Source organism: Carcharodon carcharias, chromosome 1 (genome assembly GCF_017639515.1).
Source record: "Carcharodon carcharias isolate sCarCar2 chromosome 1, sCarCar2.pri, whole genome shotgun sequence".
In the NCBI taxonomy this organism is placed as follows: domain Eukaryota; kingdom Metazoa; phylum Chordata; class Chondrichthyes; order Lamniformes; family Lamnidae; genus Carcharodon; species Carcharodon carcharias.
This window is the reverse complement of record NC_054467.1, coordinates 139,831,357-139,858,277: the sequence shown is the minus strand read 5'-3', so window position 1 is coordinate 139,858,277 and position 26,921 is coordinate 139,831,357. Positions and strand designations below refer to the sequence as shown.

The 26,921-nt window shown below is 41.2% G+C and overlaps 1 protein-coding gene across 1 annotated transcript in view; it reads right to left on the bottom strand.

The window, feature by feature from the left end:
- LOC121275380 (putative methyltransferase NSUN7) overlaps nucleotides 1–26,921 on the bottom strand; it is a 156,981-nt gene that overhangs the window by 50,922 nt on the left and 79,138 nt on the right. Inside the window, exons 9-10 of the mRNA XM_041182918.1 lie at nucleotides 8,987–9,104; nucleotides 6,643–6,766 (exon numbers count right to left, since the gene is read on the bottom strand). Of these exons, the coding sequence (XP_041038852.1) occupies nucleotides 6,643–6,766; nucleotides 8,987–9,104 (242 nt within the window). The remainder of the gene's footprint in view (nucleotides 1–6,642; nucleotides 6,767–8,986; nucleotides 9,105–26,921) is intronic.

Sequence of the window (26,921 nt, the reverse complement as noted above, 5' to 3'; positions counted from 1 at the left end):
AATATTTTTATAACATAAAGTAAAATAAAGAGTATAATTTTAAAGAGACCTGGTTGTAGATGTGCATAAATCATTAAAGGTGGCAGGACACGTTGAGAGAGTGGTTAATAAAGCATATGGCATCCTGGGCTTTATCAATAGGGTCTTAGAGTACAAGAGCAGTAAGTTATGTTAAGCCTGTATAAAACACTGGTTTGGCCACAACTTGAGTATTGCGGTCAGTTCTGGCAGTTCCCACACTTTAGGAAGAAAATTTGTACTCCTCACACTGTGTTGGAAAATACGTGTGTGTGTGTGTGTGTGTGTGTGTGTGTGTGTGTGTGTGTGTGTGTGTGTGTGTGTGTGTGTGTGTGTGTGTGTACACTGGGATTCGTCCAAAAATGCAACTCGAATGGCAAACTTCGGATTGTTCCAACCTCTCCCACAGGTCTTACCCTGCAGCCCCACCCCTGAACCCCAGGGGACTCTCCCTACATCTTGACTGCCACACCCCATGGGACACTAACCCCCTCCTCCACCCAACTATCCCCACCACCAATGGGACTCCCACACAGAGAGCAGAGACAAGGTAAAAGAGGAAAATAGTAATATTGGAAATGAGGGTCGGAGAATGTCAGAAAGGGCCAGAGAGAAAAAACCTAAGAATGCAAAAAGAATCAAGGCTAGATTTCACAATGATAACAAAAAGACACAACTAAAGGTTCTGTATCTTAATGCACATAGCATTCATAACAAAGTAAACCAATTGATAGCGCACATTGAAGTAAATAAATATGATCTGATAGCCATCTGATCACTGCAGGATGACAAGGAATGGATCCTAAATATTGAGGGGTATGTGACCTTCAAGAAGAATAGGAAGCTAGGCAAAGGTGGAGAGGTAGCACTGCTAATCAAGGGTGGCATCTGTGCAATAGACAGACATGACCTTGGTTCAGGAGATCAGGATGTAGAATCAGTTTGGTAGAGATGAGGAATAGGAGGGGAAAGAAGACACTAGTGGGAGTGGTCTACAGGCCGCCTAACAGTAACCACAATGTAGGAAAAAGTATACAAGAAGAAATATTGGGTGTTTGTGATAAAGAGATGGCAATAATCATGGGTGACTATAATCTGCATATAAATTGGAAAAATCAGATAAGCCATGGTAGCCTGGATCAGGAGTTCTTAGAATGCTTTTGAGATAGTTTCTTTGAGCAGCATGTTCTGGAACCAACCAGAGAGCAGGTTACATTAGATGCGGTATTGTGTAATATGACAGGATTAATTGATGGCTTCAGGGTAAAGGCACCCCTAGGTAGCATCGACCACAATATGATTGAATCTTATGAAAGGAAGAAGAGTTGGTCTAAGACTAGTATTTTAAACTTAAATAAGGGCAACTATGTGTGGATGAAAGCTGAGCTAGCTGAAGTTAACCAGGGTTCTAGACTAGGTGATGGACCAATAGAGAAGCAGTGGCAGACATTTAGGGGGATTATTGAGAATACTCAGAATAAGTATATTCCTACTATAAAGAAAAATTCTAAAGGGAGGGCCCACCATCCGTGGTTAACTAAAGAATTTAGGGAAAGCATCAAGCTTAAGGAAAAAGCATACAATTTTGCAAAGATGAATGGCAGGTCAGATGATTGGTCAGAATATAAAGAACAGCAGAGAATAACTAAAAGGTTAATCAGGAGAAAGAAATTAGAGAATGAGAGGGAGCTAGCTAAAAATGTAAAAGCGGATAGCAACAATTTCTACAGGTATTTAAACAGGAAAAGAGTAGGTATAGTGAGTGTTGGTTCTCTAGAAAGTGAGAATGGGGAGTTAATAGTAGATAATAAGAAAATGGTGGATGAAATGAACAAATATTTTGCTTTGGTCTTCACTATAGAAGATACAAAAAACATTCTAGTAATAGCTGTTAATCAGGAGATGGAGGGGAGAGGAATTGGGTGAAATTACAATCACTAGGGAAGCAGTATTGAGCAAACTGATGGAGCTGCGGGCTGACAAGCCCTCAGGTCCAGATGGAATTCATCCTTAAAAGTGGTGGTTAATGAGGTAGTAGCTGCATTGGTGTTTATTTTCCAAAATTCCCTAGATTCTGGAAAGGTTCTATCAGACTGAAAAGTAGCAAATATAACCCCTCTATTCAAGAAAGGAAGGAGGCAGATAACAGGAAACTATAAGCCAGTTAGCTTGATGCCTGTCATGGGGGAGATGCTAGAGTCGATCATTAAAGAGGTTATACCTGGACACTTAGAAAAACTCAAGGTAATCAGGAACAGTCAGCACGATTTTGTGAAAGGGAAATCACGTTTAGCCAATTTATCAAAGTTCTTTGAAGGAGTAACATGTGCTTTGGATAAAGGGGAGCCTGTAGACTTACTGTACGCATAAATGTGTCTTTGCTGATTGGCAGGATGTGACTAGTGAAGTTCTGCAGGGGTCTATGTTGGGGTCTCAACTTTTTATAACTCACATCAATGACTTAGATGAGGGGAACAAAGGCATGGTAGCTAAATTTGAAGATGACACAAGATAGGTAGGAAAGTATATTGTGAAGAAGACATAAAGAGGTTGCAAATGGATATAGATAAGTTGAGTGGACAAAAATCTAGCGAATGGAATATAATGTGGGAAGTTATTTGCTTTGGCAGGAAGAATAAAAAAGCACAGTATTACTTAAACGCAGAATGACTAGTATTCTGAGGTGCAGAGGGATCTAGGTGTTCTCATGCATGAGTCACAAAAAGTTAGTATTCAGGTACAGCATGGCATCTAGAAGGCAAATGGAATACTATCCTTTATTACAAGAGGAATTGAATATAGAAGTAATGTCTTCCTTCTTCCTTAACCGATGTTTTCCACCCATGGTGGCTGACAGGGCCCTCAACCGTGTCCTGCCCATTTCCCGCACATCCGCCCTCACACTTTCCTCTCCCTCCCAGAACTATGATATCCCCCTTGTCCTCACTTATCACCCCACCAGCCTTTGCATTCAAAGGATCATCCCCCGCCATTTCCGCCAACTCCAGCATGATGCCAGCACCAAACACATCTTCCCTTCACCCCCCACCCCCGGCGGCATTCCGCAGGGATCATTCCCTCCGTGACACCCTGGTCCACTCCTTCATCACCCCCTACACCTCAACCCCCTCCCATGGCATCTTCCCATGCAACCGCAGAAGGTGCAATACCTGCCCCTTTACTTCCCCTTTCCTCACTGTCCAAGGGCCCAAACACTCCTTTCAAGTGAAGCAGCATTTCACTTGCACTTCCCTCAATTTAGTCTACTGCATTCACTGCTCCCAATGCAGTTTCCTCTACATTGGAGCGACCAAACGGAACACCTTCGGTCTGTCCGCAAGCATGACCCAGACCTCCCTGTCGCTTGCCATTTCAACACTCCACCCTGCTCTCATGCCCACATGTCCATCCTTGGCCTGCTGCATTGTTTCAGTGAAGCTCAACACAAACTGGAGGAACAGCACCTCGTCTTCCGACTAGGCACTTTACAGCCTTCCAGACTGAATATTGATTTCAACAATTTTAGATCATGAACTCTCTCCTCCATCCCCACCCCCTTTCCGATCCCCCTTTTTTCCAATAATTTATATAGATTTTTCTTTTCCCACCTATTTCCATTATTTTTAAATATATTTCCATCCATTGTTTTCATCTCTACCTTTTAGCCTATTTGGATCCCTTCCCCCCACCCCACCCCACCCTCCTAGGGCTATCTGTACCTTGTTCGTCCTGCTTTCTACCCTTAATGTCATATCTATTAGCATATTCCTTAGATAATATCACCACCTTCAACACTCTTTGTCCTTTTGTCTATGACATCTTTTGACTATCTCCATCTATCACTGGCCTCTATCCAGCTCTACCTGTCCCCCACCGCCCCCCCACCCAGCCCCCTTAAACCAGCTTATATTTCACCTCTTTTCTATTTTTCCTTACTTCTGTTGAAGAGTTATATGGACTTGAAACGTTAACTGTGTTCCTCTCCGCAGATGCTGTCAGACCTGTTGAGTTTTTCCAGGTATTTTTATTTTTGTCTTGAATTTCCAGCATCCACAGGATTTTGCTTTTATTATAGTAGTAAGGATGTTATGCTTCAGTTATACAGGGCATTGGTGAGACTGCATCTCAAATACAGTGTGCAGTTTTGGTCTCCTTATTTAAGGATGTTGGAGGCGGTTCGGAAGGGTTTACTAGATTGATACCTGGAATGAGTGAGTTGTTTTATGAGGAAAGGTTGGACAGACCGGGCTTGTTTCCACTGGAGTTTAGAAGAGTAAGAGGTGACTTGATTGAAGTATATAAGATCCTGAATAGTCTTGACAAGGTGGACATGGAAAAGGGTGTTTCCTCTTGTGGGCGAATCCAGAACTAGGGGACATGGTTTTAAAATTAGGGTCCACCTTTATTGAACAGAAATGAGGAGAATTTTTTTCTGACAGAGGGTTGTGTGACTTTAGAAATCTCTGCCTCAGAAGGCACTGGAAGCGGGTTCACTGAATATTTTTAAAGCAGAGGTAGATTAACTCCCTTGCCTAATAAGAATCTAATGCTAGATGGGAAGATGGGAATGTAGAACACGAAACAGACAGATCAGCCATGATCTTATTGAATGGTGGAGCAGGCTTGAGGGGCCGAATAGCCTACTTCTGCTCCTATTTTGTACGTTCGTAAAAGTGCTGCACAACAGACTTGTAAGCAAATTTAGTGCTTGTGAAATAAAAGGGATGATAGCAACATGGATTCAAACTTGCTGGAGTAACAGGAAACTAAGAGCAACATCTCCCGGTTGGCGAGAGGGGGCGGGGCCCGCTCATTGACATTTAAAATGACACGGGGATACATCGGGCATGCGCCCCGACATCACACCGCGTCATTTAGATTTTCAGTTCGGTGGGTGCACAGCCGAGTCGGCTGTGCGCCCGCCAAACTGTCAACAACCTATTCAGGCCATTAAAAATGTAATTAACCTGATTGATGGACCTGCCCATCCAACATTAAAGCATAAAACCTCATCTACAGGCGGGATGCGGTTTCATGAAGGTACTTAAATTTTTTTAAAGGTTCCAATAAAAGTTATAGACATGTCCCAACTCATGACAGTGCCACGTGAGGGGCATAGCAGGGAAATTCTTTACATACTTTTATTAAAAGTTTCAAATCGGAGATGATCTCCTTGAGGCAGCACATTGCCTCAGGGAGATCTGTGCGCTCTTTCACGCGCATACACGAAAAAACGCACTTCCAGCTGAGGGAATCCCCCCGCCCGCACAGAGAGCGCATAGCGCTTTCTTGCAGACGTCACACGGGGCGGGCCTTAATTGGCCCATCCGCGCCAAATGGCAGCACCTCCCCAACCGGGGGCACCGATCAGAAGGCTGCCCACCCTTGGCCATTCCCACACTTGCCCCCCCACAGGGGGAAAATGTTGCCCTAACGATATTGGCAAACAGTTGTTTTTCAGACTGGAGGAAGATTATAGTGCAGATCACCAGGGATCGGTGTTAGGATCCCTACTCCTTCTGATATATATTAATAACTGAAACCTTGGTGTACAAGGCATAATTTCAAAATTTGTGGATGATACAAAACTTGGAAGCATTGTGAACTGTGAGGAAGATAAGGTAGAACTTCAAAAGAAGTTGGTAGAATGTGTAGACAAGTGACAGATGCAATTTAATGCAAAAAAATGTGAAGTGATTCATTTTGGTGGAAGAATGCAATGAGACAATATAACGTACAGGATACAATTCTAAAAAAGAAAAGGGACCAGGACTAGTTGAGAGCACTGTTCATAAAGCATAAGATATCCTTGGCTTTATCAATAGGGGCATAGAGTTCAAAAGCAAGGAAGTTATGTTACACTTGTATAAAACACTGGTTTGTCTTCAACGTGAGTATTGTGTTTAGTTCTAGGCACTACACTTTAGGAAGGATGTGATTAGATGCATTAGAGAGGGCACACAAAGATTTGCAAGCATGGTTCCAAGGTTGAGGAACTTCAGTTATGTAGAAAGATTGGAGAAGTTGGGACTGTTCTTCTCAGAGAAGAGAAAATTGAGAGGAAATTTAATAGAGGTATTCAAAAACATGAGGTGTCTGGACAGAGTAGATAGGGGGAAATTGTTCCCATTGGTGGAAGGATCAAGAACCAGAGGACACAGATTTAAGATAATTGGCAAAAAGAAGCAACAGCAACATGAAAAAAATCTTTTCCATGCAATGAGTGGTTAGGATTTGGAATGCACTGCCTAAGGGTGTGGTGGAGGCTCATTTGAAGCTTTCAAAAAGGAATTGGATCATTACCTGAAAAGGTTACAGGGAAAAGGCAGGGGATTGGCACTTGGTGAATTGCTCCTTTGGAGGACCTGTGCAACACAAGCCATGTTTCTGCTGTTTGATATTATGCAATTTAATCCAGAAAAATTGAAACATTTTGCTAAATTCTCAATTTTTAAATTCTGTGCTACGTGATGATCTGAGAAAAACATCTGTTTCGTTAAAATGCAAACACTCCAACAATTCATGTTGCTATCTATGGTTCAGATGGTGGACAGTATTTGATTTGGAACTATAGTTCAGATAACTAGGCAAAAATTTGTAAAAACAAAATCTACGTGAACCCACCTCTCGAGTTAATACTGCAATAAAACACCCATTGACTTGTTCTGATGGTTCAATCTTGAAGAAGTTGTCAGCTGCACAGGTTATTTCTGATGGACAACATAGAGGAATAACAGGAGCACTTAGCCTGTGGAAAACAAAAATAGGACAGCTTGAAACTGGTTTTAAAAATTATAACATTTGGGCTCTTATAACATGTTTGTGGCAAATCTTTGGCTGAAAAGAAAGTCAGGAAAATTGAGGAGATTCACCTGTAATAAAGACCAGTAAGCACTAATTCCCACTCCTGTGAAAAATATGCTATCTGGCATTAACCAACAATATGAAGCTGCTGCAAACACTGACCACCTAAACTAACCAGATTTTAAGAAGATTTTTTAGCCGTGAGATTCTCTATGGAGATGCACCCATTAGTGACTTAGATGAAGAGACAGACTGTAATGTATCTAGGTTTGCTGATGATACAAAGCTAGGTTGAAAGGTAAGCTGTGTGGAGGACATGGAGAGGCTGCAAAGAGATACAGAAAGGTTAAGTGAGCAAAAGGAAGGCAGGTGGAGTAACAACATGAGGAGGTTTGAAGTTACTCATTTTGGTCGTGAAAATAGAAAAGGAGAATTTATTTTAAAGGTGAAACTCGTAAGTGCTGATGTTCAAAGAGACTTGAGTGTACTGTACAAGGAATGCAGAAAGTTAGCACACAGATACAGCAAGCAATTAGGAAGGCAAATGGCATGATGGCCTTTATTGCAAGGGGATTGGATTAAAAGAATAAATAAGTCTTGCCACAGTTGTACAAGGCTTTGGTGAGACCACAACAGGAATACTGTGTGCAATTTTGGTCTCCTTATTTAAGGAAGGATATACTTGCATTGGAGGCTGTACAACAAAGGTTCACTAAATTAGTCCCTGAGATGAGGGGGTTGTCCTATCTTGATCTTGAGAGGCTAAGGAAATTAGGCATATATTCTCTGAAGTTTAGAAGAATCAGGTCTCATTGAAACATACGAGGGAGGAAGCAGGAAATTTGGAGCAGGCAACCAGTTCTACCAGGTATACACATTGTTTTTCCCACAATGAGTAAAGGCATCTTTGGAGGAAGCATGGATGCACCACCTGCCCACACTGAGAGCCTAGGTCCCACTGTAGACTGGAATGGGCAGCACCATTAATCAAAGGAGTTGCAAATAGCACCAAAATATTGTAGCAAAGGACCCCTTCCAGATCTTGTGACAGACAGAAGGCCATTTGTGATGTTGAAAATGGCTGAGCTCAGAATGCTGCTCTCAAGAACTCTGTTCTTTCTGGGCTGCAAAGACTGGCCTCTAAGAACCACAAACATATTACTTAATATCAAATATAACTACAACTGCTGGAAGATTTTGTCTTTAATCTTAATAAACTCAATTTTACTAAGCCCTTTTCTGCCATGCTTGGCCTAATGTTGCCCTGTCAAGAACAGTTACTCTCAACTCTGGCATTCAGCTTATGTCCAATTCTGGATCAAGTCTGCAGCAAGGTCTGTAAATACAGAAAATGATTCCAGCAAAACCCAAATTGACCATCAGTGAGCAGGTTATTGGTGATTAGGTTTGACTATTGACTTCAATCACTTTGCTGATGATGGAAATAGGCTGATAAGGAATTAACTGGCCGCATTAGATTTGTCCTGCTTTTGATTGTTGGCACATAGCCGAGCAATTTTCCACACTAATTGAACTGCCGGGTCACAAAATTCCTTGTGCCAATTTAATATAAATGATATGCATGCTACAGGCAGTGATTTGCATTATAGGAAGAGAATTGGAATGGGACCTGTTTAAATATTTTCTGGCACTGTTTGCAAACATGACTTTATGTTTCACAAGATACTTACCAAGAAACAGTCAACAAGAAGTCTAAAACAGCAATTATAGTGATAATTATTTGTATAATTTATATTGCATATTCAGTTTCTTCAATGATTCTCGGTATGTCTTTGCAGCAGTGAGTAAATATGTTGGGAAATTAAAAATGCCCTATAGATTGTAATGATTTTAAAGCATACAGAAATAGATATAGGTTTGAGTATTGCTGAAAAAGAGACATGTTATACTGTATCAGAAGAGAAGAACACTCTCTTCTCATACAGTATAAATTGTTGTTTTCCCCTTATACTAGTATTCTTGCAGAGTGTCCTGATGAGTGCAAGATGAAAAGCTTCGACATGTCTCTTTTTTCAACAATACTCAAGTTCTGTACTACCAAATGACTATTTAAATATAGATTCTTATTTTTGGTCTGGCATAATATTTGAAAGGCTGCAATTTTATTTGTGCAAATGTAAGTGATGTTTTGTATATAATATACCTGTAAGGTTGTACTCTGGCTCCTTCTATTTTCTTTCCCAATACTGGTTTCACTACTTCCTCATTTTCTTCAGGGTAAACTGAGCATGTAGAATACACAATGGCTTGGACCTTTGGAACTATTGAAAGATAAACAAGCTTAATTTCACAAAAAGATATTGCAAAGTTAATTAGCCAAAATCATTACTAATTTAAATGTTCTTACATACATTTTCCATCATAGTTCATACCTACTAAGGTTAAACATTTTCTTAAATCCACGGCTACATTTTTGTTTTTCATTATTTATATCTGGCTCATGACATACAATATTGAAGAAAGGAAAGGTTTCATATCAATATGAAGGTAAATGGAATGTAATGGAAATAGGATAAGTGAGAAACAGCTACACAAGGCCTTCATTTTGTTTCTTACGTACAATACATTTATTAGTCTCCTTCTTAATATAGGAACAGGATAGGCCATTTCATCCATGGAGCCTGTTCCCCCATTCAATGTGATCATGACGGATCCATGGCACAATTTCACATACCTGCCCTTGCCCCATATCCCTTAATATCTTTGGCTGACAAAAATCTATCAATCAATCAATCCATTTGCAGAAGAATGTTCCAAATGTTTATCAGCCTTGCATGAGAAGTGACACTTAGTTTTTTTCCTAAAAGGTCTGGCTCGAATTTTTAGACAATGCCCCTAGTCCTAGACTTCCCAACCAATAGAAACAGTGTCTCCCTACGTACCCTGTCTGCTCCACATAATATCTTGAAAGATTCCATCAAATGACCCCTTAACCCTCTAACCTCCAGGGGATACAATCCTAGTTTGTGTAATCCTAATAATTTAACCCCTTAAGTCCAGGTATCACTCTAGTTAATCTACACTGTACTCCATCCAAAGTCAATTATCCTTGCTATAAGTGTGGTGCCCAGAACACTCAGAGTACTCCAAGTGTGGTCTAATCAGGGCTTAGTATAACTGAAACATGTTTTCTACCTTCTTGTATTCTTGTCCTCTAGTTATAAAGGCCAGCAATCCAATAATGTTTTTGATTACTTTCTGTACTTTATGATATTTTAATGATTTATGTACCTGGACACTCATGTCTCTTTGGATTTCCACTGTTGCTAGCCTTTCACAACTTAGAAAGTACCCTGTTCTATTCATTCTAGGTCCAAAGTGAATGATCTCATATTTGCCTAAATTGAAATCCATCTGCCACAGTTTTGCCACTTCACTTATCAATAGTTCTTTGTAATTTTGCACTTCCATCTACACTGCTTACTTTGTCACCTATCTTTGTGTCATTGGCAAATTTGGTTTTGGGACTTTCTATACCACCATGTTGGGTTCCTGGGACATGAAAAGAAATCCAGAACTCTGTTCCTTTGCCATGTAAAAAAAATGACTTTCTGAACCATAAAATGATGCCTGCTACAAGCCACATGACCAGAGTATTAGCATTTTGCCTGCTGGCTACCCCCAGGCATTACAAGAACAAAAGAATGCTTTTCTCAGCTGGTGGCATCTCACCCCTCATTGTACAGGCCCCTTGTAGCCACGAAAGCTAGGAGCTCGCACATCAAAACCGGTTACCTTTGCAGAGCTGCTAACACACTCATATCACACCTGGGACTGTCCAGGTCCTTTTCAAAAGTGAACCAAAGGGACGTCATTTGCATCTGATAAGCCCATCTTGCTAGCGGAGTCAGAGGGTCAGTATAGACAATGGCCTAAAGACACCAGACCTTCAGAATGGATAGTAACTCTTTCAACCGCTAATGACTGCGACATTTACATTCCCAAAATCAAAGCTAGTTCCAGACACTAGATAAACATTCCTTTTGAAGTCATTGTGGAGAAAGAAGGTCTCATGACATGAGTAAGCATTTTGAAAGCTCTATATGTATTTGAGAACTGATAAGTCCTCAGTCTGCTATTTTGACATCCAACTGGTGAACCACCAAGAAGCATACCCTTCCATCAGAAGAACAGCCTGTACCTGGAAACCTGTCTCTGCTGGAAAATTTTGTACCATCACCGACAGAACCAACCCAGTCTCTGTGTACCTACTTCATTCTGCGGTCAGCACCAATGAAAAGCAAATACTACAACTCTGGTCTTCAGCCAGCTGAATGCGAATGCCTACATGAGAGAATTTCTCATTGAATTCTGAAAATTACGTGAACTAATATTCATTTCTGTGGTTCTTGTACTGTAGAACTCTTTTTTCTTATTCCCCCACCGCCGTACTGTGCACATGTAGTGGAATGTAAAGTTGCAGACATTCCTCCCCTATGTTTTTGAATGTTAAATAAACTAACCTTCTGAGTTAACCATAACATGAGTTTCCTGTGGATTGTCAGTAAATTGGATCACACGAATTGAGCGATGGGGAAAATACAGCACCATATATTTTAGAAATAATTCAAAACACCTTCTGTTTATGGACAGTTGGTGAGAAGAAATCAGTCCAGTTTGCCTATCTCTCTCTTGTCCATAACAACCATAAGGCAGACATGTTCCAAACAGAACACTACTATTTTAAAGGTTAACACTCTTTGGGAGCAACTGCCTAACTGATATAATATTTATATTCTTTCTGTTATGACCACATGAAGAGGCGTGAAATGACTCCTATATTCTCCCACTCCAGGTCTGACCGTAACAGGATTTTTAGTGAAATTAGAGAGGATGTGCTTCGACAATTCTGTAAGCGTCCCACTATTTTCATTTTGAGATTGTAAAGGATCATTAAGGCAGGTTTTCTTAGGTTAAACAAAGAACAGGATAAGTTTATTGCAACCATTTCCTGGGATTAAAAAAGACAGGTAAAATGCCACCAGCATTCATGCAGTCACATGCATTTGTTTGGGCCCATACACACACCAGAATAGATGGCAGATTAAGATGATAGGCTTATATGATTTTTACAGTTCATGAAAGATAAAACGGAGTATATGTGTAATAAACTTGGAGTGTACAGGATGGGTTTCTTCTAAGAAACAGTGAACTTTATTAACAGACTTCAAAGACTACATGCTTGTTCCAAGACCAAGGCTAAAAAGCTCTTGTGCTAAGATACCCCATGCTTAGGGCTGATTGGTCAATACAGTCACATGATCCCCATAACAGTAAGAAATGGGTTAACTTATGATCTTTACATTCCTCCCCCTTTACTTTTGTTTTACCCTCTTACTTAAAAAACATCTGAACCCATATTGTATACAATTATATACAGTTCATGCCATTATAAATTCAGTCTTTGAGGAGGTTTTCGGATTTGGATAGAGTGATGCAACTCTACAACTGGAGGTTCTTCCATTGGATCGACTTGCACAGGAACTGTAACTTCAGGGCATCCCTAGGCAATGGCAGTTCAGAATTATTTATTTCACCAGAGACATCCAGTAAGTTTTTTTTTTGTCAATCTGGCACCTCAAGTGTTGAAGTTTTGACATCGATTTCAGGTGGATTAACTGGTTGTTGGAGGGTTTCTTAACTTCTGAGATGATCCATGTGTTTCCTAACAATCCTGTTTTCCACTTCTACCTTATAAGATATAGGCTCAGTTTCAGAGTTGATTGTACCAGAGACCCACCTCAGTCCAGCTGCAAAATTTTGTACAAAAACTGTTTCTCCCACAGTAAAGCTGTGTGATAGCTGAACGGAAATCTTGAAATTCATGTTTCAAATGTTCCCTCTGATAGTTTCTTCGTGCCTGTTTTAAAGGTTTGTGCTGCTCTTTCTGCCAAGCCATTAGAAGAGGGATGGTATGGTGCTGTTCTGACCTGTTTAATCCCATTTATATTCACAAATAACAGGATGCGCACTATGAAATTCTTTTAATAATGGTTCTTTTCTTTGCACAGGGATAACTCCTCTTTCTCCCCATAAGATACCACCTTGACAACTCAGATCAGATCTACGTACAAGGAACTTGTGCATTTGACCATCCTTGTAATACTTGTTCACGGACTATTGCTAAAATTGGATCCTAATTCATCCAATTCTTTATCTGTCTCACTCAGACTGGTGAGGGGTCCAGGAAATTTAACACAAGTACCAGCTCTTGAGATACTGATACATGTGTAATACTATTGGGTAAAGAGATATGACTGACAGCATCTGCGTTAGCTATTTGCACACCCAGATGGTGTGCTCGTATGCCGACAAAATTAAAGCCCATTTTTGAATTCTAGCAGAGACTATCATTGGGATTGCCTTATCATCACTAAACAATCCTAACAGTGGTTTGTGATCTGACACTATGGTGAAGTGTCGACCGTGTAAATATTGACGGAACCTCTTTACTCCAAATACGAAAGATAAGCCCTCTTTTTCAATTTGCAAGTGTCCTTTCTCAGTGGCTGGACACATATCTTATTGGTCTTTCAGATCCATCCTCCATCTTGTGTGACAATATTGCTCCTTTTCCATAGGGAGATGCATCACAAATGAGTATCAATTTCTTAGACAGGCCATAGTGCACTAGCAGACACGACGAGTGTAAAAGCTTCTTAACGCTAGTGAAGGCTTCCTCTTGCTGTGCCTTCCAGGACCATCTGTGGTTCTTCTTCAATAATAAATGTAAAGGTGCAACACTGTAGATATATTAGGCAAAAACTGACCGTAATAGTTTACCATGCCTCTGTGATGTTAGTAGGAGAGGGCACTTCCTTGATTGCCCTGACTTTCTCCTCTAATGGATGCAACCCTTGAGCATCTACTCGACCCAGATAAGTAACTTCCTTTGCTTGGAAGGTGCACTTTTTTTTTAAAAGAGTACCAGCCTCTAAAAATCTCTTCAGAACCTCTTCCAGGTTTGCCACATGCTCTGTGGATCCTGTGATTAAGACATCATCCAGGTACACCATTACTCGGGGGAGTCCACGTAGTAAGCTTTCCATAGTTTTTTGGAAAATCGCACAGGCCAAAGACACACCAAATGGTAGGCATGTATACTGGTGCAGGCCCTTGTGTGTGTTTATGGTGACATAACTCCTTGATGTGTTGTCGAGCTTGAGCTGCTGATACACATGGCTCATATCTAGTTTAGTATAGGATCTTCCTCCTGCGAGTTTAGCATACATATCTTCAATCTTTGGGATTGGGTATTTGACAGTCTTGTTTGCCATTAATTTATAATCCAGGTTATGATTTATAACAGGTGCGAATGGTTTGGTCCAGCTTTAGCTCAGGGACCATGGGTGCTGCCCATTCTGAAAACTGGATTGGCTGTAGAATTCCCACTTTCTCCAAACAACATAATTTTGCATCAGCCTTTTCTGTCAGAGCGTAAGGCACAGGTCTTGCCTCCCAGAAGGCAAAAACAGTTCGGACCAGTACTCAGTACCAGTACTATTTCCCAGTTTTTATTGTTTTTTCCTTCTGGGTAAAAAAATGGGTTGTTGCTTCAGGATCCACATATATTTTAGTTGCAAACCTTTGATTTTCCCCAATTCATTCCGGAATACTCTGTCATATCTTTTCAGCAACTCTGGAATTCCTTCAGTCCTGACCTGAAAAATTCTGACCAATTTAATTTGATTTCCTTCAACTCCATGGCCGAGAAATCTAGGTCGTTCTCCTGTTACAACAGTTCTTGGCAGCTGAGCTTCTGTTGCCTGTATGATACAGGTACAGAAGTGATGCCTTTCACCTGTATTGATTCTCCTATTTATGTTTTTAACTCAGCAGCAGTTTTCTCTAAACTCAATGGCTGGGTACCTTCTCTGAGATATTTAAAGATGTGTTTTCCCACCACTGTGTCCACCTGCTCCTGTGTCCACCTCCATGAACAGAGGTTTTCAATTTATTTGAAGTGTAACAGTGATTGGTTCAGTTTTCCTGGCCTTCAGATTGTGTAGGGAATAAACGTCAGCCTCAGTAAATTCTGACTCTTCTATATTGTGCACTTCATTTAACTTGACCTGATGTCTGAATGGCAGTCTTGATCGAGTCCTGCACTGTTTAACAAGATGCCCTTTTTTGTGGCAGTAGTGATTTCTGGCTCTTTAAACCTACAGACTTCAGGTGCATGATTTCCCCCACAAAGGTAACACTTCAACTTCTGGCTTACTGGTGAGTTGCTTCCAGCATTCCTTTTTGTTTTTCTAGTGGTAGCGATTGTGTCCTGCTTCGTGGTAGCCTCCCTGAGCTTCATGCCAAACCCGTTGGCAGGTTCCTTGCAAAACGGTGCCATGTTACACAGTCTGCAAAGCCTGCGAGTCCCTCTCATCACTCTCCATTTCTAGCGCTATCTCCATGTCGCGCTTCAGGTCGATCTTAACTTCTGCAAGCAAATGGTGCTGAATGGCATCGTTGTTTATGCTGCAAACCAAACGATCTTGCAACATGTCATTTAAAATATCACCGAAGTCACAATGCTCCATTAAATCTTCGCATGATCACAGAAGGTTTAGGCTGAAAATGTCCTTTCACAAGGTTGAATAGCTCGGTGAAGGATCTAGAATTTGGCGCATTCAGAGCCTTTCAGCTATGGATTAAGTTGTACGTTTTGCTCCCGCAGACACTTAGGGGAATTGCTTTCTGTTTCTCCTCCGCCGTTATTACGTTGGCTACAAAGTTGGACCCTAGTCGCTCAATGTATTGACTCCATTCCTCGATGGATGAGTTGTACGGGTCAATTCTACCAAAGTGAGGCATTGCTGGTGAGTATTCTTCTTTTCTTCCCTTAAAGTATTGGAATACTCACAGTTGCGAGGCGAGGCAAGGCAAGGTGAGGTGCTGCGACAGTGCTATTTATCCTCATCGCCAGTTGTAATAAACTTGGAGAGTGCATGATGAGTTTGTTGTAAGAAACAGACTTCAGAGGAAACTACATTTTTGTTCCAAGACCAAAGCTAAAAAAGCTCACAGTTTGATCGACAGCTCAAAGAGGCTATGAAAGCATTAGTCGTCTTTGATGTGTGGTTACAAATACAACTGTTTGTTTTTTTAAGGGATTAAGTGGTTGAGGGGATTAAATTTATTGAATGGGCTTTCATAAATAAGAGTTGTTTTATATTGTGAAGTCTGTAATAGATATTTGCAACTTTATTCTATTTCATCAGAACATGGCACTTGAGGTCTGCCCTTGGTGGACACTGGGTGAGTTGGTATGGAGGGTGTCAACACAAAGGATGGTGGGCGGGGAGGTCATGAATTGGTATTAACTTGACATAGGGGTTATAAGGGGCCATAGGACTGGTGGGTAACATGGGATGACAGAGTTGACTTGGGGCTATAAGGGGCTATGGGGGTGGATGGGAGCTTGTGTTGATATGTAAGTGCAGTGAGGGCTATGAGGCCTGCAGTGCTTAATATTCAATAAAACGTCTGGGGACAAAGTCCCAGAGAACTGAGATGGGCCTTTTAAACACCTTGCCGTGGCAATCAGCAGCCCACGGCCACCTCTGTTCTGCGTCCAGGGGATGTAGGCCCATCTCCATTCTGCACCTACCCCTCCACCCCAGGAACAAAGATCCCACCATCCAAGAAACTTTTTTCTGAGGTAGGTGCAGTGAGCCAGGAAATATCCCCAACTCTGAGCACCTATCTCAAGACCAAAAATCCAGGCCAATGTGTTCAGGAAAGGTAGAGATAGAAAGATAGGAGTTGGGCTGCAGTTTTGATTAAGGAGAATACTACACTCAAGGGTCAAAGACAGAATCTATTTGGTGAGAGCTAAGAAACAATAGAGGTATCATTACATTGCCGGATGTACTCTATCAGTCATCAACTAATGGGAAAGATATAGAAAAACAAATTTGCAAGGAAATTACAGAGGTGCAAGAAGTATAGAGTTGTTATAATGGGGGCTTTAACTGTCCTAATATAGACTGGGATTTTAGCAGTGTAAATGGCAGAGATGGGAAAGAGGTTATGAAGTCTATTCAAGGGAATTTTCTAGATCATTATGTTTCTGATCCAACAATGATGGAGGCATTGCTGGTTCTGGTTCTCGGAAATGACATGGGTCAAATGGATCAAATGTCAGTGGGGGAACATTTAGGGAACAGTGATCATATTATCATAAGATTTAAGTTGGCAATGGAAAAGGACAAGGGATAACCCAAAGTAAAAATAATTAGGGACAGCCAATTTCCTTGGCGTGAGAATGGATCTGGCCCAGATAAACCAGGATCAAAGATTGGCAAGCAAAACTGTAACAGAACAATGGTCCGTCTTTAAAGAGATGGGTTAGATAAGGTACAATCCCATGAGGGAGAAAGGTAGGATAAGCAAATTGAGAACACCCCTGATGATGACAGTGATAGGCAGTAAGATAAAGCAAACGAAGGATGCAATATGACAGATATCAGATGGATAATACAATTGAGAGCCAGGCTCTCAGAGGGGAGTGAAAAAAGAAATAAGAGACACAAAGAGAGAAAGTATGAGAAGAGACTGACAGATTATGCTATTAAAAATAGCAACAACTTTTCAGATTTTATAAATACAGTCAAAGATTACAAGGTTAAAAATATTCTAAGTATGTACACACCCAGCATCTTAAGCATCCATTATAGGAAAGACACTAAAGTCATAGGGAGTATGCAGCATTGATTCCGCAGTATGATCATTTATATTTGGGTGCTAATTTCTCCTGCAGTACTGCAGTGATGTCAAAGCTGCAGGTCAGGGTTGGATGGGAGCAGGTCACAGCAGGTCAGGGTAATGCTCAGACACTTAGAGGTTAGGCCTTTTATGTAAAGAAACAGATCATTCACCCCAACAGCCTATACTTCACAAGAGCCTCCTCTTTCTCCCACCCTAGTTCATCATTCCTTATCAATATATTCTTTAATGACTTCTTCCCTCATGCGTTTCCTTAGCTTCCCCTGAAATACATCTATAGCATTTGCCTTATCTGCTCAATTTGGTATTGCATTCTACATCTCAATGAAGTTTCTCCTGAATTCCTTATTGGATTTATTAGTTATTATTTTATATCAACAACCCCTAGTTTAGGACTCCCCCATAGAAGGACATAACTTCTCTAAGTCTGCACTATGAAATCCCTTCATAATTCTAAAAATCTCTGATGAGTCACCTTGCTCAAGTCAGTTATTTTCTGCCACTTATGTCATACAAATGTCACCCTCATGCTACTTCTTAACTGAAGCATGTTTTCTAGCTCCTGCTGAAGGCTCCATTATAAGAGGAGTTGTGAATGGAGGTGAACACAATGGAATAAGCCACAAACAGCCTAATTTCTGACCCGATATCAGAGGGAGGTCATTGATAAAGCAACCGAAAATGAAGAGTCCATGACCAACTCCTGTCTCTTCAGTTACCAAGCAATCCAATTATAGTTGTTGCCTCCTTTGAGACAAAGATGACCATGTTCATCATCTGGAGTGTTTGGTAGGATTCCAGTGGGTAAGTAGAAGATGATCAACATGATTTAATGTGTGAATTTGATTACAGTAGAGGCAGTTGTGCCTCAAGAGCCTCTCTCTCATTCTGACCTATCTTAGCCAGGAGCAAGATGAGTCTAGGTGACTGGAGAAAGATCAGATGCTGTGGATGACTGAAATGTCTTCTGTATCTTGTCGAGCTCTATGGGTTCCACAAAGATCCTGACCCACCTTCAATACCGTTGGACTTTAGGTTGGCCCAGTCTGCCACAATAAGTCTTCGCATGTTAGGGAAGAAAAATCCTTAAGACACCAAGGCTAAGAGAGCTAAAGACTACCCTCACATGATTTGGCCTGCTCAAAGTGCTTTACTGGGGTCTGGCCTCTATTGCATTCTAACAGCTACTTGGAACCATTGGCAAGAGCTGAGTGAAGGTGAGGATTAATACAGAATGAGTATAAGGAGTGGAAGGGAGGAGTAATATCTCTCACAGATGGGCTCGCCACATTCATCCCAATTCTAGTAGTGACAGAACGATTACCATGATAAACAAAAAATTCTCCTCCTGATGTTAAATTAAGCCTCACTAGGTCCTCTGGCATTTTTCACTTTATTGATTTCTATCTTAGTGAAAGCATAGTTTGATGAGATACATGCTATTGATTTCATGTTCTCACTTCAACTTTCTTCTCTACAGTATATTTTTTTGATTCACTGTTGGAATTGTTTTTACTGACATAACAACAGTGATTGCACTTCAAAAATAGTTTGTGTTAAGAACTTTTACACATTCGTAAGATGAATGATGAGACACAAAATCAAAGATAAATCTTTCTTTCTCCTGATCTGAACTTTTGGAATCAGTGTTAAGGTAGGTTTTTCAACAATCCACCTTTCTAAACTGAAGAAACACATTGTGCTCACCTTTAAAAATGGATTGCTAGTGAAATAACAATCTTGGGTAAAGATGTATAAACAAAGCAAAAATTCTAGAATGCCCTATTACCTACAGAGTAAGTTGTTGCCAAAAAAATTTCTGTACACTTCTGAAAGTGATGCAACAAAGAATAATAGGTGCAACCTCATAGAAAACCAAAGAAACATGCAGTTGTTGATGAAAAATAATATTTTAGATTGATTTGCAATATTTTGATGGTTTTGCAGACTAGAGTCATACCAATGAAATGTAAACTGTCTTATTTCATGGTATCCCATACTACTCAGAAAATGTTAGTAATTTATAAATTTACTAAGGATGAATTTATAAATTGATGATCAGTGACCATCATCCTGATTGCTAGCTGCAAAAGCAACCTGCAATTTATCATCTTTGAGTCTCCACAGAAGTCAAGAAGCTTTCAATGTCTGACAACATCAACAAAAATCAAGCTAGCTCCTATGCTTCCTTGTTTACAAATATATCACTTCCAGGATCACATTGATATAACATCCGGAAATATACTGTCTTCTAGGAGAAAGAGGATACAGAACATCTTTTAATGTATTGAGTAACACAGTCATTTTTTTTCTCTAAAAACCATTTAGCTTCGAGGTTCTGACAATTTGCTTAAAGTGCAGCTCACGGTCACTTTTTCTAATGACATTAGGAAAACTAGTTACTAGTGAACAGATGATTTCTTCATATTATCATAAGGACAATAGTATCTCATGGAGATCTCATGGACGTATAATTTTGATATTCATCAATCCTAATTCTAAAATTTGGATTATTCCCAGAACAAGTATTAATAGAGAGTGATCTAGCTTCACCTTTAGAAATGTTCTCTATCAAATTATTCAATGCATGCAAATTCTAACACCAGTATTTATATTTTAAATATGAAACAATTACGGAATCTTTTAACTTACCAATGGCTTGCATGAAATGCTTTTCCTATAATTTTCAATTTTTAAAAAAGATTTATCTCAAGCAGAACTTGCTTAACAAGCTTGTCAGAGAGTTGCCACTTGCTTCTTGAATGTGGGGGAATGGCACAGAACAACTATAGCTGCTGATTTCACAATCGTTTGTGTCTGTTAAGCCCAGCCATTATGAATGTTTTAGTACTTGTTGCAAAATGGTGTTATTACCCCAGTGTTGCCACTTTATGAATTACACAGTGGGGTTGTCTTGGACATCAATGAAAGATCTAAAACCCACAAGCAACACTGGGATCAGCAAGTGATAATTTAACACAAGTGAAATACACTGAACTCACCATCATGCATAAAACAGTGAAATACACCAGTTGCCCAAATGTAAAAGTAATGTTGTAATCAATGCACAAGTATCAGAAAAACTCAGTACCGTGAAAATAATTATCAAGCGCATGCTCCAGAATTATTTCTTTTCTTCCTTGAAGTTTGCTCTTGAAGTTGTATCGGTGCCTGTAACCAGGTTGTTAAATCTGTGACACAATTTTTTTCTCTCAAAATGGAAAACTAATTTCTGTTTTCCCCCCATTCTATACAAACTGCAACAACTGTCATCCATCAAGAACTGACACAAGATAAAATGGAACAGCTTATACACACAAGATCCAAACAAAGAATTTGATTCCAAGCACCCTGATTAATGACTCAAAGTCTGCAGTCTGTCATTTATATTGGCTTTTTATGTCTTATCAGAAATTCCAGCTACAGAACATGGACACTTTCAAAGTGGTAAACAATAAAAATGTCACAGTGCCTTAAAGACATTAAATATAGCAGCTAAAAGAAACTAATTCTGCTCATTTTATGTGTGGTAAATAAATACATCAGCTATTTGGATAAATGAAGTTTTGAATGTTGGTGCAATCATTCCAATGTTTTCAGACAGGGTAGAGAACAAAACATCTTAATTCTTGTTTAGTCAAAGAGGAAACAAGTGAATTAAACATAAAAAATCCTCTCTATTGTACTGTCAAAAACAGTATTTTACGTATTACTTTCTGGAACAAATTTGCAGTAAAGTGATTTTTCATTATACTATTTATTACTAACTTGGTTTGAATACAATATTTAAAAGAAAAACACAAAATAACTTTGCTTTTGAACTGTTATCAAACAAATGTGCAATCTTCAGATCCACCATAAGAACATAGCAGTGTAATGATTATGGTCATGTCCTAGCAAAATAAAGGTGGTCAGTTCAGGTCTCGAAGTTGTGAAATTGAAATCAATAGGCAGAATAAAGCCATCGGTGTGCGGGGGCAGGCCTGACGTCATCGTGCGTCACTTCAATATTTCGTTCAGCAGGCACACACCAGAGGTGGATATGCACCCGCCAAACTGTCAACTGCCTATTAAGGCCATTAAAAACCAATTAAAGTTGTTTGCAATGACGCCTGTCCAATCTCAAGGTTGGCAGGTAGGCGAAGAGGCCAAGCAACGTTCACGTTTTTCAGGAAACCTCATCCACGGGTGGGATGAGGTTTCCTGAAGCTTGTATAACATAAATAAATCAACTTTCTTGACTTCACCAATGTGTCCCAGCTCATGTTGAGGGGAAATGTTTAAATAATTTTTTACTTTATTATTTAAAATTTTTTATTATGAACTTAATCACCCTGAGGCACGGGGATGCCTCAGAGAGATTGCTACGCTCTTTCACACGTATGCGTGAAAGAGTGCAGGCCCCGACTCTCCCACTCCCCCACGCCCACAGAGGTACTGCTGAGCATTATGCGGGTGGGCCTGCGGAGCTGATCGCGGGCGGCAATCGGCTCTGCGCCCGCCCCGCCCACTCCTGCCCAACCCGCCTGACACAGGTAAGATTCTACCCAATGTATTTGGTAAAGTGTGGGCTGTCAGCACCATGCTGGATTGTTGCAAAACATAACTGGTCCATGAGTGTCCTTCAGGCAAGAGAACTATGAACAGATTTTTAACTGCCAAGCGTGCAGGCGGGAGGGTTAAAACCCCGAAAAGTGGTGTTGGGTCGGGTACCAAATATGATCCTGCCCAATTCGGACTTAACTGGCAAGTGGGGAACCCCCATGGAGCTCTCAGGTAAATAGTCAAATATTCAAAGAGGTTGTTAACTGAGAAGTAACCCAGCATTCTGGCTTTAACAGCCAGCACATAGGTTTCCAGAGCTAAGTGAAACTTGCCAGAATCAACAAGGCATAAGCATAGGAGCGATTCATTGAAGAATTAAACTGACATGCTAGAAAGCTTTTAAAGAATGAAGTTGCAAAGTTTGTGGCCAGCCTCAATGAAAGGCTCTGCTTACAGGATTTATTCGGAGAGCTGATTTCATTGCTTTGAAGGTAACTTCCACCTTTTTGGAAATACTTTGAATTACCTTGGAGTTTACTCACCTTCTTGTTAAACTTCCCAAACAGGGAGTAACATTTGCATGGACCTCTGATGAGAAGCCAGAGGAACAGAAACACTACAAACAGCAGCTGCCTTCTTCACAGCCACATGCCAATCTGCATAAGAAGGTGAACAGACACGGAGTTTCAACTTGAAGAAGATGATACCCTCTGTCTGGATACCCTGTTCTGGGGATGAGTTTTCTCAACATGACTGAGCAACAGTGCCTCAGGGCTTAGACTTTCACATCAAGCTCCTGCTGACAGCTGTAGCGTCCGATAAGAAGATGTCCTTTTCAATCAACCAAGTGGCATGCAGTGCCAGTGGCCTTCAAGGTTACCAAAGCCCTGAATTTCTTCACCGCCAGCTCCTTCCAAGGATCTACTGGTTAGATCTCTCATCTCCTAGGTTACAGATGGCCACTACTTAAGTGCAGTTTTCCGCAAAACAGTCTCTGTTTAACTGGAACAAAAACAGAATTACCTGGAAAAACCCAGCAGGTCTGGCAGCATCGGCGGAGAAGAAAAGAGTTGACGTTTCGAGTCCTCATGACCCTTCGACAGAACTTGAGTTCGAGTCCAAGAAAGAGCTGAAATATAAGCTGGTTTAAGGTGTGTGTGTGGGGGGCGGAGAGATAGAGAGACAGAGAGGTGGAGGGGGGGGGGTGTGGTTGTAGGGACAAACAAGCAGTGATAGATTGTCCCTACAACCACACCCCCCCCCCCCTCCACCTCTCTGTCTCTCTATCTCTCCGCCCCCCACACACACACCTTAAACCAGCTTATATTTCAGCTCTTTCTTGGACTCGAACTCAAGTTCTGTCGAAGGGTCATGAGGACTCGAAATGTCAACTCTTTTCTTCTCCGCCGATGCTGCCAGACCTGCTGAGTTTTTCCAGGTAATTCTGTTTTTGTTCTGGATTTCCAGCATCCCAGTTTTTTTGTTTTTATCTTTGTTTAACTGGTCTCATCTGTAGCAGTGACTGGATTCCCACATGTACACACAACAGTAATTTTATTTCTATAGCACCTTTAATACAATAAAAGGTCCCAGGACACTTAATAGGAATTTTTTAAAGCAAACTTGGACCAAATCACATCAAGCAATGTTAAGGGAGATGACTAAAAACTTACACAAAAACAAGAATTAGGAGCAGGGTAGGCTATTTGGCCCCTTTAGCCTGCTCCACCATTCAATATGATCATGGCAGATCTGGTTGTGGCCTCAACTCCGCATCCCTGTCTGTCCCCCCATGACCCTAGACTGCCTTGTCGATCAAAAATCTATCTAACTCAGCCTTGAAAATATTCAATGACCTAGTCTCCACTGCTCTCTGGAGAAGAGAATTTCAGCGACTAATTACCCTCTGAGAGAAAAAAATTCTCCTCCCCAGTCTTAAATAGAAGACCTCTTATTCTAAAACTGTGTCTCCTAGTTCTAGACTCCCTCATAAGGAGGAACATCTCAGCATCCACCCGTCAATTCTAAACTCCAATAGATATAAGCTCAACCTTTCCTCAGAAGATAACCCTTTCATCCCAGGAATCAGATGAATGAACCTCCTCTGAACTGCATCTAACGCAATTATATCCTTTCTTAAGTAAGGAGGGCAAAACTGTACAGAGTTCTCCACATGCGGTCTAATTAAGGCCCTATACAACTGCAGCAATACTTACCTAGTTTTCATTCTTGATTCCCCTTGCAATAAATGATAAGATTTCATTTGCCTTTCTAATCACTGCTGCACCCGCATACCAACTTTTTGTGATTTATGTACCAGGACACCCAGATCCCTATATGCTGTAGAATTCTGAAGTCTCTCTCCATTCAAATAATACGCTGCTTTTCTATTCTTCCTGCCAAAGCGGACGAGTTCACATTTTTCCACATTATACTCCATTTGCCAAATTTTTGTCCACTCACTTAACCTACCTAAATCCATTTGTAGACTTGTTATGTCCTCTTGACAACCTACTTTCCTCAGCAAATTTAGCCACCATACATATGGTCCCTTCACCCAAGTCACTGACATAGATTGTAAATAATTGAAGCTCCAGCACAGGTCCCTGTGGTACTCCACTAGTAACAGCTTGCTAACCCAAAAATGGCCCATTTATCCCGACTCTTTGCTTCCTGTTAGCTAATCAATCCTATATCCATGCTAACGTATTACCCCCTACACCATGAGCTCTTAATTTGTATAGTAATCTTTGATAGGGCACTTCATCAAACACCTTTTGGAAATCAAAATACCGCACACCAAGTTTACAGAGGGTAGAATGTATGAGACCAGGCAGGATGGCATTGCAATAGTCAATTCTAGAGGTAATAAAGGCATGAATGAGGTTTACAGCAGCAGAGAGCTGAGGCAGGGCAAGCTTGGGCGATGTTACAGAGGTGGAAATAGACAGTCTTAGTGATAGCACGGATAAGTGGTTGAAGGTCGTCTCAGAGTCAAACATGAGACCAAGGTCATGAACAGACTGGTTTAGTTTCAGGCAGTTGTCTGGGACAGGGATGGAATCAGTAGCTGGGGAATCAAGTTTGGAGCGAGGACTGAAGACAATGACTTCAGTCTTCCAAATATTTAACTGCAGGAGATTTCTGCTCATCCAGTTCTGGATGTTGGATAACCAGTCTCAAAATTCATCTTATTACCAAATTTACCTTTGTCACAATCACATAGGATGTAATTTGTTAAGAATTGAGCAGTTGAGAGGGTCACATGAGTTGGGACATGTCCATAACTTTTATTTTAACACACTCTGAAATTTTAAAATCCCCCATGAAACCTCAACCCACCCGTGGATGAGGTTTCATGCTTTTTCAAATGCCCGTCAGGGCTCCCAGCCTGCCCACCAACCTTAAGCTTGGACGGGCAGGCCCATTAATGGTTTCAATTAGTTTTTTAATGGCCTTAATAGGCTATTGACAGTTCAGCAGGCGTGCAGCCGAGTCGGCTGCACACTGGCTGACCTGAGAATGTAAATGACGGGGGTGACATAGGGACGCACAGAGGACATTTACCAGCAGCACTTTGCCTCAGGGAGATCTGTGTGCTCTTTCACGCGCATGCGCGAAAGAGCACACTCCTGGTTCAGAGAATCCACACCCCCCCCACCCACACAGGGAGCGCATAGCACTTCCTGGCACATGTCATGCTGGGCGGGCCTTAATTGGCTCGCCCACATACAATAGCCGCACACCCCCAACCGGGGGCACCGATCAGGATCCTGCCTGCCCGCGCCTGCTCCCGCACATCCCCCTTGATGGGGGGGAAAATGTTGCCCTTGGATATTGGAAGAGTAAAATTTGCTGATGATACCAAACTTGGAAGTATGGCAAATCATGAAGATGATACCAATCGACTGCAATGGGTCATCAATAGTTTAGCAGAATGGAAAGACACATGGCAGATGGAATTTAATACAGAGAAGTGTCAGGTGATGCATTTTGGCAGAAAGGATAGAGAGAGATATATTGACTGAATGGCATAGTTTTAAGAGCGCACAGGGATAGAAGAACCTGGGGGCTCTTGTGCATAGATTCTTGAAGCTGACAGAACAATATTGAGAGAGCAGTTGGCAAAGCGTGAAGAAACCTGGGTGTCATAAACAGAGGCATTGGGCTGAATTTTGCCGTCGGGCGAGCAGGGGGCAGGGCCAACTCACCGATGCGCCAAATGACGTGGGATGACGTCGGGGGGAACCTCTAATGTCATTCTGTCCCATTTAAATTTTCAGGAAGGCAGCGGCTCAGCAAGATCAGCTGCGGGCCCACCCACCTGTCAATGGCCAATTGAGGCCATTGACAGGATAATTAAAACAATTAAAGGACCTGCCTGTCCAACCTTAAGGCTGGCGGGCAGGCCAGGAGCCCCAGCGGGCTTCTGAAAAAACATGAAACCTCATCCACCGGCGGGATGAGGTTTCATGTAAGGTTTAAAAAACTTTAATAAAGTTTCAGTGAAATTTACTAATATGTCCCATCTCGTGTGACATTGTCACGAGGGGGACATGTTAGGGATTTTTTTATTTTTCTATTTTTAATGTTTGAACAATTTTCAGCGATCCCCCTGAAGCAGCAATTAGCCTCAGGGAGATGCGCGCTCTTTCATGCGCATGTGCGAAAGAGCGTACTCTCGAATTTGGGGAATCCCCTCCATCCACACAGGAAATGCATAACGCTTCCCACCAGATGTCACGATGGGCAGGCCTTAATTGGCCATTGAGTACAAAAGCCAGGAAGTCATGCTGAACCTTTATAAAGCT